This window comes from Blennius ocellaris (assembly GCF_963422515.1).
Source record: "Blennius ocellaris genome assembly, chromosome: 23".
Lineage (NCBI taxonomy): Eukaryota > Metazoa > Chordata > Actinopteri > Blenniiformes > Blenniidae > Blennius > Blennius ocellaris.
In genome coordinates, this window is record NC_137672.1 from 3,577,833 (window position 1) to 3,597,195 (window position 19,363).

General features: G+C 45.8%; 1 protein-coding gene across 1 annotated transcript in view; it reads left to right on the forward strand.

Moving 5' to 3' along the window:
* The window catches only part of frem1a (Fras1 related extracellular matrix 1a), a 63,837-nt gene that overhangs the window by 12,573 nt on the left and 31,901 nt on the right, over positions 1 to 19,363 (forward strand). The window contains exons 4-20 of the mRNA XM_080518798.1: positions 3,552 to 3,862; positions 5,967 to 6,163; positions 6,297 to 6,620; positions 6,714 to 6,822; positions 8,600 to 8,731; positions 9,119 to 9,463; positions 10,632 to 10,774; positions 12,486 to 12,682; positions 12,751 to 12,841; positions 12,923 to 13,090; positions 13,158 to 13,366; positions 14,327 to 14,420; positions 14,495 to 14,747; positions 15,193 to 15,363; positions 15,498 to 15,683; positions 15,767 to 15,963; positions 18,301 to 18,511. Of these exons, the coding sequence (XP_080374924.1) occupies positions 3,552 to 3,862; positions 5,967 to 6,163; positions 6,297 to 6,620; positions 6,714 to 6,822; positions 8,600 to 8,731; positions 9,119 to 9,463; positions 10,632 to 10,774; positions 12,486 to 12,682; positions 12,751 to 12,841; positions 12,923 to 13,090; positions 13,158 to 13,366; positions 14,327 to 14,420; positions 14,495 to 14,747; positions 15,193 to 15,363; positions 15,498 to 15,683; positions 15,767 to 15,963; positions 18,301 to 18,511 (3,338 nt within the window). The remainder of the gene's footprint in view (positions 1 to 3,551; positions 3,863 to 5,966; positions 6,164 to 6,296; positions 6,621 to 6,713; positions 6,823 to 8,599; positions 8,732 to 9,118; positions 9,464 to 10,631; positions 10,775 to 12,485; positions 12,683 to 12,750; positions 12,842 to 12,922; positions 13,091 to 13,157; positions 13,367 to 14,326; positions 14,421 to 14,494; positions 14,748 to 15,192; positions 15,364 to 15,497; positions 15,684 to 15,766; positions 15,964 to 18,300; positions 18,512 to 19,363) is intronic.

Here is a 19,363-nt window from a genome sequence, read left to right on the forward strand (position 1 = left end):
CTCCATGTCCAGTACTGAAGGGCCTGTTCCTGTTCCTCCATGTCCAGTACTGAAGGGCCTGTTCCTGTTCCTCCATGTCCAGTACTGAAGGGCCTGTTCCTCCATGTCCAGTACTGAAGGGCCTGTTCCTCCATGTCCAGTATTGAAGGGCCTGTTCCTGTTCCTCCATGTCCAGTACTGAAGGGCCTGTTCCTCCATGTCCAGTACTGAAGGGCCTGTTCCTGTTCCTCCATGTCCAGTACTGAAGGGCCTGTTCCTCCATGTCCAGTACTGAAGGGCCTGTTCCTCCATGTCCAGTACTGAAGGACCTGTTCCTGTTCCTCCATGTCCAGTACTGAAGGGCCTGTTCCTCCATGTCCAGTACTGAAGGGCCTGTTCCTGCTCCTCCATGTCCAGTACTGAAGGACCTGTTCCTGCTCCTCCATGTCCAGCACTGAAGGGCCTGTTCCTCCATGTCCAGTACTGAAGGACCTGTTCCTCCATGTCCAGTACTGAAGGGCCTGTTCTTCCATGTCCAGTACTGAAGGACCTGTTCCTGTTCCTCCATGTCCAGTACTGAAGGACCTGTTCCTGTTCCTCCATGTCCAGTACTGAAGGACCTGTTCCTCCATGTCCAGTACTGAAGGGCCTGTTCCTCCATGTCCAGCACTGAAGGGCCTGTTCCTCCATGTCCAGTACTGAAGGGCCTGTTCCTCCATGTCCAGTACTAAAGGGCCTGTTCCTCCATGTCCAGCACTGAAGGGCCTGTTCCTCCATGTCCAGTACTGAAGGGCCTGTTCCTCCATGTCCAGTACTAAAGGGCCTGTTCCTCCATGTCCAGTACTGAAGGGCCTGTTCCTGTTCCTCCATGTCCAGTACTGAAGGACCTGTTCCTCCATGTCCAGTACTGAAGGGCCTGTTCCTGTTCCTCCATGTCCAGTACTGAAGGACCTGTTCCTGTTCCTCCATGTCCAGTACTGAAGGACCTGTTCCTCCATGTCCAGTACTGAAGGGCCTGTTCCTGTTCCTCCATGTCCAGTACTGAAGGACCTGTTCCTGTTCCTCCATGTCCAGTACTGAAGGACCTGTTCCTCCATGTCCAGTACTGAAGGACCTGTTCCTCCATGTCCAGCACTGAAGGGCCTGTTCCTCCATGTCCAGTACTGAAGGGCCTGTTCCTCCATGTCCAGCACTGAAGGGCCTGTTCCTCCATGTCCAGTACTGAAGGGCCTGTTCCTCCATGTCCAGTACTGAAGGGCCTGTTCCTCCAGGTTCTCCTGAACTTTGCGTCACGTCTTCAGTCACCAACAATCCTTGATTCACACGTTTCCTCTGGAAAAGTCAGAAAATGATGTTTCAACGCTGCTTCATTAGTGATTTGACCAGCAGAGACTGAAACCAGACTGTCTTCCTCTGTCGTCTCCACCTGGTGGAGGGACGTCCAGTCTGGAAGACACATTAGTCCACTGCTCTTCTTCAAACACACAAACACACATATTTCAATATTCAAACACATCAAGACACTATGAGGGTTTTTAATTCGTCACACTGACGTTATATTCGTCATTTCAACACTGATTCATTGTCGTCTTCAAAACCTGAAGACATTTGAATTGAACATTGTGAAGAACAAGACAACACAACTTATATAAAGTCATATTTAATGAACATGATAATATTTAGCTATAAAGGTTCCAGGTCACAGTGAGCATCATTCCTGACAGAGAGCAGCAGAGCAGGGTTCTACACAGGAACCACAACGGCAGCTCTGATCGGAGCGTCGCTCTGATATGAAGGAAGATTTGAATGAAAACAGTAAAAATGTTTAAGGATTATTATTTATTAAAACTCAGTATGACATGTTATACTTACAGGTAAAGTTTTCAGTGTTCAGGCTGTTGGTTGTCACCATGTTGTTACGTCACAGAGATCAACCACAAAAATGTTTCCCCCTATGGAATACATGTCAAATGTAAACACATACCATGTAAAATATACATTAAAATAAAAGAGAAAATTAAAAGCAGCCACTTTTGTCAATTGTTGCTGGATTAATATTACTCCTACATTTGATATATGTTCATTTCTTTACTACAACTGATTAAGGTTGAGGTATTTTTAACAACTTTAGATACTAATGTAAACTACAGTAATACATCATGTTGCTTTACATTATATGTTAACACTTTGTCCTGTGAGAACCTCGCTTCTCTAAAACGTTCACAAGCTGAGAAAAACATGTTTTCTACTTCATTGCAATGCATTAGCTACTTTATGAAGGGTTGATCGCTGTACTTTTTATAAACTGTTTCACCATCAGATATATGAACAGCTACCTTATGTTATGTACTGAGGAAAGGTAAACCTGGGTGTCTTATTGCTAGCCACCGTTAGCATGACCGTGAAAATGACACCTAATCTAACCCACTGGTGAAACAGGCTGTTATTATCATCATTGATGTATGTTAGTTTACTGCAGGTATATGAATGGCGAACACACACAAGAAACCATATATTCATTACTTCTTTGGGAAATTTCAAAGTAGCAACTTACCGCCAATATTAAGTTGAACCTGCGCATTCGGATTAATTGTGTCGTCATTTCCTGTCTGACAGTGGAGGAAGCCTGAGAGTGGAGGTCCTGCCACCAGACCCCTCTCCCCGTTTGTGGAACATCCTGCCGGGGAACCTCAGGGCTGCAGAGTCTGTTGAGGTTTTTAAAAAAGGGTTAAAAACTCACCTTTTTAATCAGGCCTTTAACAGATTTTATATATGTGAATGTTAATATTTATATTATCTAATTATCTACTTTTATTAGGTTCTTGACTGAATCTTTTATCTCCAGTGGTTCCTCTAGGGGGCGCTACACTGGAGGTACCGTCCTGTGGCTGTCCCTGCCCCGGGACCTGGCTGGTCCCCCACTATGTGGTGGGACTGGCTGGTCTGCCCTGAGGGGGTCTGTGGGGCGGCGCCCCCTGTGGTTAGAGGCTGTACCACCTCCAGTGTGGACGGTCCTCCTCAGTGTCCACCATGTCTTCATATCACCTTAGTCCTCAGTGTCCTCCATGTCTTCATATCACCTTAGTCCTCGTGTCCTCCATGTCTTCATATCACCTTAGTCCTCAGTGTCCTCCATGTCTTCACATCACCAGGCATGTCTTCATAGTGTGTGTGTGTTCATTTGCTTTTTAATTATCTATTTGATCTTTGCACTGTTTTTAAATCTTGTTAAACACTTTGTGTTACTTTACTTGTATACAAAGTGCTTTATAAATAAAGTTGATTGATTGATTTGTACTTGCTCTGAGATTCCTGTGAACTTTACTTCTTATTGTTTCAGTACTGATTTCTGCTGCCACTCCTGTGTCTCCTACTTTTTTTTATTTCTTTTTGGTTGAATGAGATGGATTTGACTTGGTTCCTGAGGTTCTCTGCATAGGTCTAGTCTGCGCTGGCTGGTCTGGAGCAGCTCGTTCTGTTGGCCCTGTCTTTGCTCCAGGCTGTATGTAATCGGAGCACATATGTGGGTAAAAGATTCTTTTCTAATGAGCAATGTTTTTTTCTGGTTGCAGGTTGACGGATACGGAGACGTACGTGGAGGAGTTCTTGCTCCATGTAGACATTGTGGAACCTGAATGTGGCATCATCAGGTTGGGACTAAAGTCCTTGGAGGTTCCTGAATTCTACGGCCTGTCAGAGCCGTTAGACGGGAATGTGGTTTCCTTCCAGTACGAGCGACGGTCAAACCTGGAGTGTAGCGTCCACCTCAGTAGACAGGACAGCCAGCTTCCTGCCCACGGGCGCCTGGTCACCGGAGAGCCAGAACGAGCCACCAAGAGGGGCGACGTGCCAGAGAGCTTCATCCAGCAGCACCAGGAGCTAGGTCTCTACCAACCAGCACTCTGCAGCCCACATGCTCACACTTTAGTCTCAGTGGGGTCAAACGGACTGCCTATGATGTCAAATAGAACAGGCTTTTTTAAAATGTCCCTGACAAATGTATTTCAGATATAAAGTCACACAACTCACTGTGCAAAGAGTCCAAATCTCGTCTTTAGGACGTCATCGCCATTCTCCAGAAGACGCCTTCAGGGAACCCGAAGAAACGTTGTTGGTACATCTTTCCTGGACGTTGCATGGATGTTCTGTCTGAACGACGTATGCACGTCTTAAGTACACCTCTGGATAACTTGATGCAATAAAAAAAAAAGAAAAAGAAAATTGTGAGCACACCTCGAATCAAACCCAAGCCTCTTTCATGACAGGTGAGTCTCCTATCCACTGGATCAATGTCACACTCTGCACTACTATGATCCTGACAATCATTTTGTGAGCATCTCTTTATAAATGACAAGCTTGAAAATAGTGTATGAATCCATGTTGTCTTGGCCACAGTGTTTGTTTAGTCACAATACTTATTGTAGCTCGTCATATATAAGGGACATGCTTACAGAACGATTGTCAGGAGTGTGTGGATAGGAGTCCGACCCGTCATTGAAGAGTTGTGGGTTCAGAGTTATTTTTATTTTTCCATTGCGCCACGTTGTCCAGACCCATCCAGACCGGACGTCCATGCAATGTCCAGGAAATTCATCCGTTCATTTATTCTGGTTCCCTGAAGACGTCTTGTGGAGGAATGGAGCTAATGATTTGGAGCACTGATTCACTGAACCGCCTGGTCACACAGGGATCGCCAAACGCCAAAATGTTTTACCGGACACTGGTCCCGTAATCATGCAGTTTTTACTGGACCGAAGTAAAGTTTGATGAAAATATTATGCTGTAATAAACTCGTCTCCACAGGAAATTATGAAATGTAGGAATGCATGTTTTCTCTCAAAAAACAACTTGAGGTTAGTATAAGGACAGAAAGGGAAGCAGTACCAAGTATTTTACTTCCATGTCGACAATGTGGGGGTCTGAGTGACGTCATCATCTCATAATATGCCAGTTCTATCTTTAAAACCTCACAGTCACTTTATTAATCCCTGGAGAACTTCTTTATCAACACAGCAGCAACAGAATGTTTCCGCTCCAAGCAGCTCCAACCATTGGGACTACTTTCAAGGAGTTTAGCGTGGAGGAGGACTTTAGCTTCACGGAGGTGTGAATCTCCTGCCGACAGCCTGGAGGAGCTGCTGGTCATTGTTCGGATGTCAGAGCTTCTCCTGGAGAGCTGCAGGTTTAAAACGCTGACGTCTGGTGGTAGAGTGGCGCCTCGCTGGACAAGGTTTTGCTAACGTTCACTTCGATGCTTTGTGGTGTTTTCGGCGTAAAATACGTCCAAACAGCGACATGTTGTCATGAACAGTTGGATAGCTGCAATGCTACTTCCCTAGCCTCCTCGCTGGCTGCAAACTGTGCAATGGATTTCTTGACTCATTGCTCCACGTCTCATTGAGACCCGCCTCCCTTCAGGAAATCCAGTCTGCAGTGTGCAGAGCAGTGACTGGGAAACACTGTGGAGTCGTGTTAGCAGACAGAGAAGCAAACAAGGCTTCATGGATCTGAAATCTCAGGTTGGATCGAAAAAAACGTCGAAATATAACAAAAAACCAACGAGCCCATCTCGCCATCACACAAGGTGTGTAGAGGATTCAGTTGCCCAAGCAAAGCTTTTACTAGCCCCGGACGTTCAGACCAGCCTTCATGTCCCTGAGAGTGATAATGAGACATTCGGACATGAGACCAGTTTTAAGAGGATCTTAACCAAACACAGAGCATTTTACTGATAATGACCGACTGTCCCACATATTTCATGATCACCGGTCACATTCAGCGGTCTAAAGAAGTTATGAAGTTGTTTGGTGCGAGGATTTGTAGACCAGTTGGACCATTTGGAGAGTTTGTGTAGTCTTTCTGTTTCTTTTGTTCATCTCTGTCGTTTGTTTGGTTTATTTCCCTGTCAGAGAAATATGTGTCACTTCAACACCTCAGAGCAGAACTTCATGATCTTCACACCCGAACTGTGACTCCTGTTTCTTCAGAAAATAAAGCCAGAGCTCAATGTACATCTGATGAGTGCATGAAGGGTCTGAAGCTGTTGAAGTTGAGCAGAGTGTCCTGTGATGACTTCCTGTTGATGGGGTTGAGGTACCAGCACACTGAGCCTCCCTCTCCAGACACCGACTACATTGCCATCAGACTGGAGCTGAAGGACACCAGGAGTAGGAGTATTTACCAGGTGATCTGACACGTTTCACATTCGTCCAGCTTGAGATATCAACCTGTCCTCTCGGTCCCAATGGACTGAAATCAGCTCATTAACGCATCAGGATTGCTGAAGTTATTTCTGATAAAGTCACATTGTGTTTCAGTCCGAGCAGGCCTGGATCCCAGTGGGGATCTCCGGCGCCGCCGCCAACCAACCACCGAAACCCTCCTTCATGTCCGCGTTCATCCTGGAAGTTGACCAGTTCATCCTCACTCCGCTCTCCACCGCGACGCTCGACGCTGACGATGACGAAAGTCCAAAACAGCTGCTGGTGTTTAACATCACCAAGCCTCCTGAGCAGGGCTTCATCACCCACCTGTCCGACCACACCCGCCCCATCTCCTCCTTCACCTGGCTCGATTTAAACCACATGCTCATTGGATATCAGCCTCCCAACTCTTCAGATGTCAAACGTCGCAATTATGAGGTTGAGCTTTCTATTTGAACATTTTTTAACAAAATAAGAAGGAAACCCTCTGTGTTGTTTGATCTGAAACTCATTTTTAATGTTTCCAAACAGGCAGAGTTTGAGGCTCACGATTTTTTCTTTGAGAAGAGTTCAGCAATGACGGTTCACATGTCTGTGAGGAATGCAGACACAAATGCCCCCAGAGTGTCCTGGAACATTGGTACGTTTGCATCATCGCACTTCCTGCATAATCCAAATGTCATTTCACCGAGGCCCCGTTCATGTATGTAATGTTAATTTATGTTTTTGGTTCAGAAAAGTTATGCATGCAGACTTTTGATAACCATCTCCATAGTCACAGCAATGCAAAAAATGTTAGGGAGTCATCAGCTGGTATTCTCACCTTTCCAGTCTCCCTCAGTTCCCGTCCTCACCAGCCAAAACATCAACTCAAATTCTGTCCACATGTGAATAGTTTGAGTGATCTTCATCCAGCTGCCGTGATGTGTTATCGTCCATCCATCCATCCATCCATCCATCCATCCATCCATCCATCCATCCATCCAACAGAGACGTGCAGGCAGTGCCTCACAAGCCATCATGAAAAAAAAAAAAAAAAAGAAAAATTTACATAAAATACATATGAATATTTTCCACTGATTTGTGTGAGAGATCCATTTTCAGTATGACTACACATTTTTGATATTTTATTAAGTAAAAATCTCAGTTTGAGTATTTGGCTATCAAATCAACGGCAGAAATCCCGGATGAGGCAATAAAGACAATATCAACTTTACACTAATGTGTTACACAGCAGGACTCTACAGTCCATGTATTTAATGTATGTGTGAGAGAATTGTTCCCGCTGATTGTAACAATAAAGTGCAGAGTAAAGTCAAGCGAGTGAGGCAGGCAGTACTCTGCCTCACCTCAAGGGGGCATAGGTGAACTAAACTTTGGTCATGATCTCCATTCAGACTGACTGTTTTTTTTCTTAATAAGACAGGAGTAAGTAGAACAAAATTCAAGTATGTGATAACTAAACTTTTGGCCTAAAATAATGATTTCCTTATTTTGATAGGAATTCATTATTTTAATGAAATTGATTAAAGCACCAGTTTGAAAAATAACAGAAATGTTTTCTGAAGGTCAAAATTTAATTAGTGCTGCACCAATCTATATACTTCAATTTGTTTACAGTAAATATCAACTGCTTGGACACAAGAAAGGTGCTCTATCAATTTGTATAAAATAAACTTTCTTTGTAGGACAAACATGTTCCTGTGTTTATGTTGGTGTTGATGTTGGTGTTTATGTTGGTGTTTATGTTGGTGTTTGTGTTGGTGTTTATGTTGGTGTTTATGTTGGTGTCAGTGTGACTGAAAGAGGAATGTTGATGATGTGAAGCTTTACCAGTTGATACTGTTGGATGAAGAGTGAAATAAGAAACTCTTTCACTTCTTACAATGTAAATCTGAGTCCAGAAGAGTCAGTGCCTCACCAGCCAGGAACCTCACTGCACTTCACTGCCATCCATCCATCCATCCATCCATCCATCCCTCCCTCCCTCCCTCCCTCCTTCCCTCCTTCCCTCCCTCCATCCCTCCCTCCTTCCCTCCCTCCATCCCTCCCTCCCTTCCTCCCTCCCTCCCTCCCTCCCTCCCTCCATCTCTCCTTCCCTCCCTCCCTCCCTCCCTCCCTCCCTCCCTCCCTCCCTCCATCCATCCATCCATCCATCCATCCATCCCTCCAGCCATCCCTCCCTCCATCCCTGCCTCCCTCCCTCCCTCCAGCCATCCCTCCCTCCCTCCCTCCCTCCAGCCATCCCTCCCTCCATCCCTCCCTCCATCCCTCCCTCCCTCCCTCCCTCCCTCCCTCCCTCCCTCATCCCTCCCTCCCTCCCTCCATCCCTCCCTCCATCCCTCCCTCCCTCCCTCCTGGTGAACACTTGTGGTGAATGTCTTATGGTTTTGATCTGCAGTCAACTTGTGTTGCAGGCCTCAGCCTTTTAGAGGGTCAGTCCCGTCCAATCACCTGGGAGCAGCTCCAAGTTGTGGACAACGATGATTTGAAGGCTGTTCGCATCGTTGCTGTTGGCGGTCTACAGCACGGACAGCTAACGGTCAGAGGTATTTAAACATCCTGTCTGTTTCAATGAGATTAGAGGTGGTCTGTAGATTGTGGTCTGTGGTGAAACACACAGTGTAGCTGCAGTGACAGTCCATCACTGCTTGATATGATGGACAGAAGGACAGTAGAAGTGAAGTGGTGAGGATCAGGCAGAAGGTAGCGAAGGCTGCTAACTCCAGACATGATTTATTGAAGTTTCATTAAGGATTTATTGATCTTTTACACTTGTTGTATGTTCTTAATATGATAACAGTGTTTGGTTAAAGGTGATAAGATTCATTTGGAATATTTGGCATCAAGATTTTTAGACTGCGACCATTTCTGTCTGAAAGTTCAGTCTTTGTGCTCGATCACAGATCTCTCTGATTGTTGGATGTAAACTTTAGGTACCAAGGGCCTCGTGTTCACCGTCAGTGACATCAGAGCAGGTGTGGTTCATTATCACCATGACGACAGTGACACCACCAAAGACTTCATCACCTTCCGCATCACTGACGGCCCCCACCACACCCGACACAAGTTCCCCATCAAGGTCCTCCCTAAGGACGACACACCTCCGTTCCTCATCACCAACATGCTGGTGGAGGTGCCCGAGGGTCGCCAGGCCTCACTGACCAGCTCCAGCCTCCAGGCCGCTGACATGGACTCCAGTGACGACTACATCTTATTTAACATCACCTCTCCGCCACTAGCAGGGGAGCTGATCAAAGTCCCCGGATCAGGTCTGACAGGTGAGCCAGGATTTACAAAGTAAAAGTATTCAGACACCCTGAACTTCTCCACATTTTGTCACATTACAGCCCAAGGTGTAAATGTGTTTTATTGGGATTTTAAGTGACAGGCCAACATAATGCAACTTGGAAGGAAAATGAGTCATGATTATTAAATGTTTTTACAAATTAAAAGCTGAAAAGTGTGTCGTGTAAAAGTCTTCATCCACTTTTACCAAGAGCCATTCAGAAGTCTGCTAATCAGTAGTGTCCATTGAGAACATTGATCATGTTCAGTGTAACTGACCATCAGTTTATAGCAGGTTAACTTAAAACAAAAACAAACAAACAAACATCTGATGGAGAATCAAGCTCTCCACCATCCCAACACTGTAGACCGACCAGGACATGGCCCCCCACCGGACCTGAAGGTTGGTAGGACCTGATGAGAGAAGCAGCCCAGAGGACCATGGGGACTCTGGAGCAGCTGGAGAGACCAACCACCAGTCCTCTGGACGTCCAGCAGTCATCAGGCTGACCTCCACAAATCACACCAGAAAGAAGACTTTGGAAAAAGGCCAGAGGTTCCATCTGCAATTTGACACCAGTTGTGTTGGAGAGGAAGGAGGTGTGGTCAGAGGAACCAGACCAGGAGAATTCATTCTGCACATCATCCGGGACACCCCATCCCACTGTGAAGCATGGTGGAGCAGCATCCCACTGTGAAGCACGGTGGAGCAGCATCCCACTGTGAAGCATGGTGGAGCAGCATCCCACTGTGAAGCATGGTGGAGCAGCATCCCACTGTGAAGCCTGGTGGAGCAGCATCCCACTGTGAAGCATGGTGGAGCAGCATCCCTACATCAACCTGAGGTTCCAGACCCTACATCAACCTGAGCTTAAGATATTTTCTAAAGTAGCACCTAAAGGAGGATCTACCAAGTATTGACTCGTGGATGAAGACTTTCGTATGTCAAACTTTTTATTTGTATGTCAATTTATTATTTGTAAAACAATGAAACTTTATGTATAATTGTTCTTCTGCTTCACGTTGTGTTGGTCTGTCCCATAAAATCCATTGATACTTGATTGTAAAGCATCAAGGCGTGTCAGTACTTTGGTACGGTGTTCAGTACGTTCTGTTGGGAAAAGCGATACCAGTGGGGTGTGGGTGTTGGTTTCTCTGCAGATTATCCCGTCACACACTTTCTGCAGAAGGACCTCAGTCAGTCTGTGATTTATTATCGCCACCGGGGACACAAGGTGTTTGCTGATTTCTTCAAGGTGGTGCTCTCCGATTACCACGACCCCCCCAACCTGTCCGAGCCTCAGGTGAGCAGCAGAAAGTCACCTGGAAGCTTCAGTGTGACTGAAGAGCTTTGTTCCATCAGTGTGTCCGGGCCTGATGGAAGCTCGGTGAACAAGCACATCAACACATTGTGTTTTCATGCTTTCTGCTTTTTCAGGTGATCAAGAGGGAAACACTGAACTTTGGCTGATGTCATTAATGCTTTTCGGTTTCTGAATGTAAAACTGATTTATACCTTTATTTTGGAGTTAGAAACTACATCCCTGCCGGATTTAAGCATAATGCAGACGGTCTTTGTCACACTCACATTATTCCAGCTCTTCTTCTCAGCTGGTCAGCAGCAGCTCAGTCACATCAGAGAATTGATGCACGACGCAGAACCCCTGGTACTTCAATCAAAATCTTTTACTTTGCTTGAAAGAGACAAAGGAAAAAAGGCTCTCTCAAAGGGGATCGACAATACAAACGACAAAGTCACAAGGTCAATATTTATCTCAAACTTGAAAAACTTTGAAAACCTGGAGTGTGACGATGTTGACAGAACAAGGCGAACTGGCGACAAGATGAAGGGAGACGGACTATTTGTACCTGAGGAAGTGGAGAACAGGTGAAGCCAATAGGTGGGGGAGGGGTCACACACTGGGTACGTCCCAATTGTCCCGCCTTTCTCTTTTATCTGTGCACTTTACTTTAACCCCCTGGATGACATCACAGAGTTAAGGAAAGGTGTTAGGAGGCTTCCTAAAGGAGTGAATCAAAGTATTAGTATTGCTTTGGTAACTTACATGATCTGCTCCTTTTCATCCTGAGTTTCCCTGAACGCTCCGATGAGCCGGCCCTTTAAATGTTGTTGCTGCAAGGAATTGTGGGTCAGCATGAGCTGGCCTCCTTTGATTAAGGAAGCACCAGTGTTTCCTAGGCTAAAGGAGGCTCTAAAGGAAGCATCAGTGTTTCCTCGGCTAAAGGAGGCTCTAAAGGAAGCATCAGTGTTTCCTAGGCTAAAGGAGGCTCTAAAGGAAGCATCAGTGTTTTCTAGGCTAAAGGAGGCTCTAAAGGAAGCATCAGTGTTTCCTAGGCTAAAGGAGGTCCTAAAGGAAGCATGAGTGTTTCCTAGGCTAAAGGAAGCATCAGTGTTTCCTCGGCTAAAGGAAGCATCAGTGTTTCCTCGGCTAAAGGAAGCATCAGTGTTTCCTTGGCTAAAGGAGGCTCTAAAGGAAGCATCAGTGTTTCCTAGGCTAAAGGAGGCTCTAAAGGAAGCATCAGTGTTTCATAGGCTAAAGGAGGCTCTGAAGGAAGCGTCAGTGTTTCCTAGTCAGTGAGTCTCCTTGCCTTTGCTTATTGAGAATTCAGACTAGTCATTGTCATGGCTGCTATACAAAACACTTCCGCAGTTCATGAGAAGTGGATAGGAAAGGAGATAGGAAGGACATTTGGGACGTTCCCAGGGTCTGAACCCAGAGAGAAAAGCTCAACACAGAGAAGTACAGGACAAGATCCTACATGAGTAACTTTAACTTAACATAAAATGCACAAAAATCTTAACATGAAGTGAAAGTGAGGTTTGACATGAAACATTAAACATTCACAGGCTTTATGAGACGTTACGGTTCTGCGGCTCCTTGATGGCTGCTCAGGGATTCTTTACTGGTAGTGACGGATGCGTGTGTAGAACCCAGTGGTACCAGTTCATACCGTTGATAGTTTTCTGCCCACATCTTTTCTGAAACCCTTCAGGTGGTGATGGTTCACATTGAGCCAGCTCCCGATCAGCCACCTGAGGAGGGTCCTGGATCCAGTCGCTGCCTCGTACTCAGAGAGACCGAAGTGGTTTATATAACGCGGAAACAACTTCACTTCACAGATCAGGAGTCGTCAGACGGAGAGCTGACGTTCACCGTCACGACTCCACCGTTCTACGTCAGTCCTCACGGGTGAGTTCGTCCTCCCTTCGGCAGTCCGTCTCTGGAGGAAATCCGTCCTGACGCTGTTGATTCTTCAGACTTTCAGACGCAGGAAGGCTGTTCTTGGTGGACAGCGTTCCCAAATTCACCAAAGACACCAACACCCCTGCACTGAGGGTCTTCACACAGGTACATTGGTTTCATTCAGGTGAAGGTGTTTCCTGTTTCACTCACATTTCATTGAGTTCTACTTATGCTATTTCACTTTAGCAAGCGGTGAACTTCATGAAAGTGGCCTACATGCCACCGATAGTGGATATTGGCCCTTATCCTAAAGAAGTGCAGTTTGTCCTGTCGGTCGCCAACCGTCTGGGTAAAACGGTTTCTGGGATCTGCTTCAACATCACGGTGACGCCGGTGGACAACCAGCCTCCACAGGTAGAAGAGAGCATTAATCCTCAGGTCTCTGTCGCGGCGGATAACGAAGGAGGGGCTTGTGTTTCAGGTGGTCACCAGCCTTCTCACCGTGGACGAGGGGGGGCAGGGAGTGCTCGGGTCCCAGAACCTCATGCTGTCCGACCTGGACTCTTTGGAAGAAGCTCTGCGGGTGGAGCTTCAGCGGGAACCACGACACGGTGATCTGCAGCTCAACAACATCCTGCTTCAACCGCGGCAGACTTTCACTCTGCAAGATGTGAAAAACTCCAGGCTCATGTGAGACGTCCTGCATCGTGTCTGGAGAAATTAACATCTCACTGGTAGCCAGGTTCACCATGTCATTTTACTGGGGCTTTGGGAGGAGGAGCACAACTACATCTGTTTGGAAACCTTATCGTATGAGCGATCTGAAAAACGGTGTTTCCATTTGTCCTGATACCTCCATGGCTGCCATCTTGGATTTTACCAAATGGCCACCATGAAAATATTTTCGTCAATATCTCAGCTTCTAATTAATCTATAAATTTAAGTTTGACCGCTAAACCATAATTTTTAGGGCAAGGGAATCCAATGGTATCAAAATAAGTGTACGAGATTCAACTATAACCTAATTCAACTGAAATTTTGCATTTTTTGAAAATGTTCTACTAGTGATCAGACATAAACGGTCTTCTAAGTCAGTGTCCATTAAGAACCAACATGCTCCTCCTGGCAGACATGGCTTTATTCTCCCAGACAACAAGAAGTGTTTACATATCATCATTTTCATACTTGTATTTTGTGTCCTCATCATTCTGACACTCACGCTGCACCTGCAATGGTTGGTGCAGGTTAAGTTGAACATCTGGCAGAACATCTAGCAGAACATCTGGCAGAACGATCTGACCATCACAGTGAGAGACTTTAGAGCAGGAAGGGCATCAGTCACTGTTCCTGCTGGGACTCCATGCGGTATTATATCACTCCAAAGAGGAAGAGAGTGTGGCTCGGCTCAAGACTCAGGAGAAAAATACACAAACGTCAAACGATGAAGACGGTGGAACAACAGCAACCATCAGTCACTGAATAACACTGTATGTTGTCAGTTAGTCTGTTGTGTCAGTCTTTGTCTGATATCATATGAAAACTATCAACCGGACCGTTCATCTCCACACCACAGGAACAGCGCAGAGTTTCATCTATTTGTCTCAAAGAGAATCTTCTTGAGTTGAAGTCTGTTGGTTGACTTGTTGACAGGTACCATCACGACAGCTCAGAGACCCCAGAGGACGACATGGAGTTCACTGCCACGGACGGCACCAACTCAGTCACTTTCATCATCCAGGTCAAGGTCAGTGCTGTGATTTCAGACGACTTGAGAAAGAAACAAGGCGTCAAAGTCTTCGACTTGGTCTCTGATTCCAGATATTACCGATAAATGACGAGGTCCCGGTGATGGCTTCAGGTCTGAAAGCAGTGCTGCAGTGTGCCGAGGGACAGGAAGCCTCCATCACGGCAGAATACATCCACGCTACCGATGCCGACAGTGACAACGACACTCTGGTGTTCCTGATCGCCCGGCTGCCATCTCTCGGTGTGGTGCTGAGGAACGGCGTGGCGGTGGATGGTTTCACTCAGGCAGACGTGGCTGCAGAGAGCATCTCCTACAAACATACAGGTACACACTCAAGGTCTTTTCTCCACTTGTCTTTACTCTGGTGTCTCTTCATGTTTTGTGAGATTAAATTAATCTTGTCTCCACACGTTTTGTTCATTCTCAGTTTGATCACTTCGTCCATCTTTCGCCTTTCTTGAGTTTCGTAGTGTGTCCAGGTGGTCTTGTGTGGCTCTTTCCCGTTAATTCACCACTGATTGTTTCAGCTGTGTTTGGTTTGCCTCTGTTTGTATGACTTTAAAGTTTGAGGGTCAGTTTATATGACAATTTCAAGTGAAAACACAAAGCTTTCCTTGTGTTTGGGTGTCTGTTAGTCCAGTCCAACATGGTATGGGGAGGGGAGCATTAACTTATTTAGAGTCAAAAGTGTCACTATTCCACAGCCCTCACCCAACAGTCTGTCCGTCTGTGATCGATACAATCAGTGAAATTGTGACTTTGGTTGTAGGATTGGAGATCGGGCTGAGTCCTCGCCATGACACCATCACCTTGGTGGTTTCTGATGGAGAACTTCCTGTCATGGCGGGACACTCGTCTCTGACTCGGGACAGTCTGCCTCTATATGACCTGCAGGTCAAAGTGCTTCCTGTGGACAGTCATCCACCTTCACTCACAGCAGGTCTGTCACGTCACACATAATTAAAGAGAAGAACACGTACTGTACGTGTGTTTTTAATGGTAGACGTACTAAATAAATTCACCATCCTGTCCTGCCGTTCAGTGTAATTAAGGTGTTTTCTCGTCTTCTTCCAGAAGACATGTTTGTGGTGGATGAAGGTGGGACGGCCCTGATCACGACGTCTCATCTGAAAGCCTTTGATGTGGACACAGCGGTGGACAGTCTGATGGTCACTGTCATGTCCCCACCTCAGTTTGGTTACATTGAGAACATCCGTCCCACTCCTGGATTTGAGAAGAGCAACACTGGCATCAGCATAGGTAACGTGCAGTTGGACATGTTGGGCGATTTTGTCAGACAGAGGAAACACAATGAGTCACTTCCTGGTCTCCTTTCTCCAAAGACTCTTTTCCATACAAAGATGTAGTTGAGGGTCACATTAACTACGTCCAGGCGAGGCACCAGAGGATGGAGCCCACCGCCGACCACCTCATGCTCTGTGTGACTGACGGCAAACACAGCTCTGCTCACGTTCCCTTCTACATCATCATCAACCCCACCAATGACGAGATTCCTCAGTTTGTGGCTCACAACATCACAGTAAGTTTATATATCGTGTGTCATTTGTTGCAACAATAACAAGTTGACTGAAAGAAATCACAACAGAAACCTTTACAGCTCTGAGGCCTGGACTACAAACCCTGATCAATGTATCCAGGATCTCTGTTTCCTGGTTTAACTGATCCACTGGATCCTGGTCACTGTTACTACGAAGCAGTTATCAACTCTCTAGTTCACCTCCATGTGCAGGTTGACACGTAGGGGGCGGAGCTTGCAGCGTCTGACCAATCCCACACTGAGAAACCCTGCAGAGCAGTTTCCAGATGACTGAAGGAGCAGTTATTCTCTGATCAAATGAACAATTCAAACACACCCAGCAGCTCAAAGCAACACTGCTGCTGCAGCCAGAGCCAGAACTTTCCGGACTTGTTAAAGCTGATTTCTTAATGCTGACTTGGTGAGATTATATGATATTAATTCATCAGCAATACAAACGGACTCAGTTTCACTTTATTCCAGCAGAAAGGTGTTGGGATGAACTTCCTCTCTGCTCTTCTTTTAGTTTAGATTCTCCATCCAGTTGTTTTGAGGTTGAGTTGCTCTTGTGTGAGTTTTTTTGTGTTGGAATATTAATTCATCACCGTGGCAACACGAGTAGTTCTGCCTTCCATAAATTCATGTTTCTGCAGTTGTGTCAGGTGAGATCATTAATCTCATTATTACAGAAAACAGAACAAAAACCTCCTTCAAAGCCTCAGTGACCAGGATTTATTTTATTATGTCAAAAGATGCTCTAAATGAACGTCTCCTCTCCTGCAGCTCAGCGCTCAACCCACACACCAATCACCATCATTTAAGAATGGGTGGGGCATTTTCCAAGAAGTCCGATTGGTCAGGAGGCAGAGCTGTGACTCTGACGTGCTGACAGTAACGTGTTCATAGTGACGTGTTCATAGTGACGTGTTCATAGTGACGTGTTCATAGTGACGTGTTGACAGTAACATGTTCATAGTGACGTGTTCATAGTGACGTGCTGACAGTAACGTGTTCATAGTGACGTGCTGACAGTAACGTGTTCATAGTGACGTGTTCATAGTGACGTATTCATAGTGACGTGTTGACAGTGACGTGTTCATAGTGACGTGTTGACAGTGATGTGTTCATAGTGACGTGTTCATAGTGACGTGTTGACAGTGACGTGTTCATAGTGACGTGTTCATTGTGACGTGCTGACAGTAACGTGTTCATAGTGACGTGTTCATAGTGACGTGTTGACAGTGACGTGTTCATAGTGACGTGTTGACAGTGATGTGTTCATAGTGACGTGTTGACAGTGACGTGTTGACAGTGACGTGTTCATAGTGACGTGTTCATTGTGACGTGCTGACAGTAACGTGTTCATAGTGACGTGCTGACAGTAACGTGTTCATAGTGACGTGTTCATAGTGACGTGTTCATAGTGACGTGTTGACAGTGACGTGTTCATAGTGACGTGTTGACAGTGATGTGCTCATAGTGACGTGTTCATAGTGACGTGTTGACAGTGACGTGTTCATAGTGACGTGCTGACAGTAACGTGTTCATAGTGACGTGTTCATAGTGACGTGTTCATAGTGACGTGTTGACAGTGACGTGTTCATAGTGACGTGTTGACAGTGACATATTCATAGTGACGTGTTGACAGTGACGTGTTCATAGTGACATGTTCATAGTGACGTGTTCATAGTGACGTGCTGACAGTGACGTGTTCATAGTGACGTGTTGACAGTAACGTGTTCATAGTGACGTGTTCATAGTGACGTGTTGACAGTAACGTGTTCATAGTGACGTGTTCATAGTGACGTGTTGACAGTAACGTGTTCATAGTGACGTGCTGACAGTGACGTATTCATAGTGACGTGTTGACAGTAACGTGTTCATAGTGACGTGTTCATAGTGACGTGTTGACAGTAACGTGTTCATAGTGACGTGTTCATAGTGACGTGTTGACAGAGGTTTTTTAGGAGGAGACTGGGGAGAAAAAAGATCATTTTTTTCATTGTGTGGATGTACCCTGAGATTGTTGAACCTCCTTTTTGGAATACGCCCCAGGCTTCAGTTCATATTTCTGTCACCCACGTGACACATATCACCCTACCAATGATAATGATGACAACACCAACAACACAAACGACAACAACAATGACAACAACAACAGTCACATTCGATGTCTCAGTGTAAGGTGTGTCCTACGACACAATCTCAAACAAGTGTATATTGAGGATCTGAATCGATATTGTTCCAAATCACTTGGCCCAGTTAGGTTTTAGAGTCACAGTGGCTGCAGGACTTTCCCCTTAGATGTTTTATTGACTCCCGTCTTTCTCGTGTGACGAGGTCCGTGAAGGAGAGGTGAAACTGTTGGACTCTTCGGTGTTGACTGTGATGGACCTCGACATCCCCAGAGATGTGCTCCGATTCAGTGTGGTCAAACCTCCTGAACATGGGAGCATCATGAACCACGGCGGTGGAAGACCCCTCGCCAAGAGACAAGAAGCCCGGACTCATCCGCCTGTGGTCGCCTTCTCATGGACCAATCTTACCAATGGTACGTTTTGCACCGCAGTGCTGCGTTTCACTTCACCGCGATTCTCTAAAACCGCATTCACATCGCTCACATTGCTCACCGACAGGTGGGGTTCATTAGGATTGATGCAACACTATATTCATGCCACCTGGTGTCATTCACTCATCACAGCAGCTCCACACAGATATGAAAAGTAGGAATTTAAAGAAAAGATATTAGATTGATCATATACTCTAATAGGTTGAAATAGGAAGAAACATTCGTATTTACAACATAAAATATATGACGAGACCAGGGACTGACTGTTGGATTGAACAATTTGAATGAGCTGCAGTAGCTCCTGCTTGGTAAAAAGTCCTGTGCCCGTATTCACGAAGCATCCTCAGGCTAAAAGTATCTCTTAGTGATGTCACCCTTAAGAAAACCCTTAGAATTCCTCGAAATTTAAGATTTTTCTTTGAAATTTTCCTTACTAAGATAAGGAAACACCTTATGCCCTAAGAGGACTCCTAAGGTGGAAAACCACTAAAAGTAGTGAGGAGGACTTTAAGAAGTCTACGTAAGTTTCTTAAACAGACAAGATGGTGGAAAGAAGGAAAGACGTTCTCCGTTTGGGTTAGGGTTAGGATTATTCATCCAGCCAACATATTAAAATATTGAGGGTGTAGTAAGTCACTGACCAATCAGCAGACGGCTCCTCAAACTCAGACCCGTTCCATGGTCCTGGTACCCTGATGGGGGGGGGGGGGGGGGGGGGGGGGGAGCAACCGCCTTTGGAGAGGTTGTTTCTGGAAAAATCACAAATTCTTGTGGTGGAAACCCAAACTGTAACAGACTATACCGGTCTATGTTTGTGCGGTGGAAACGGGGCTT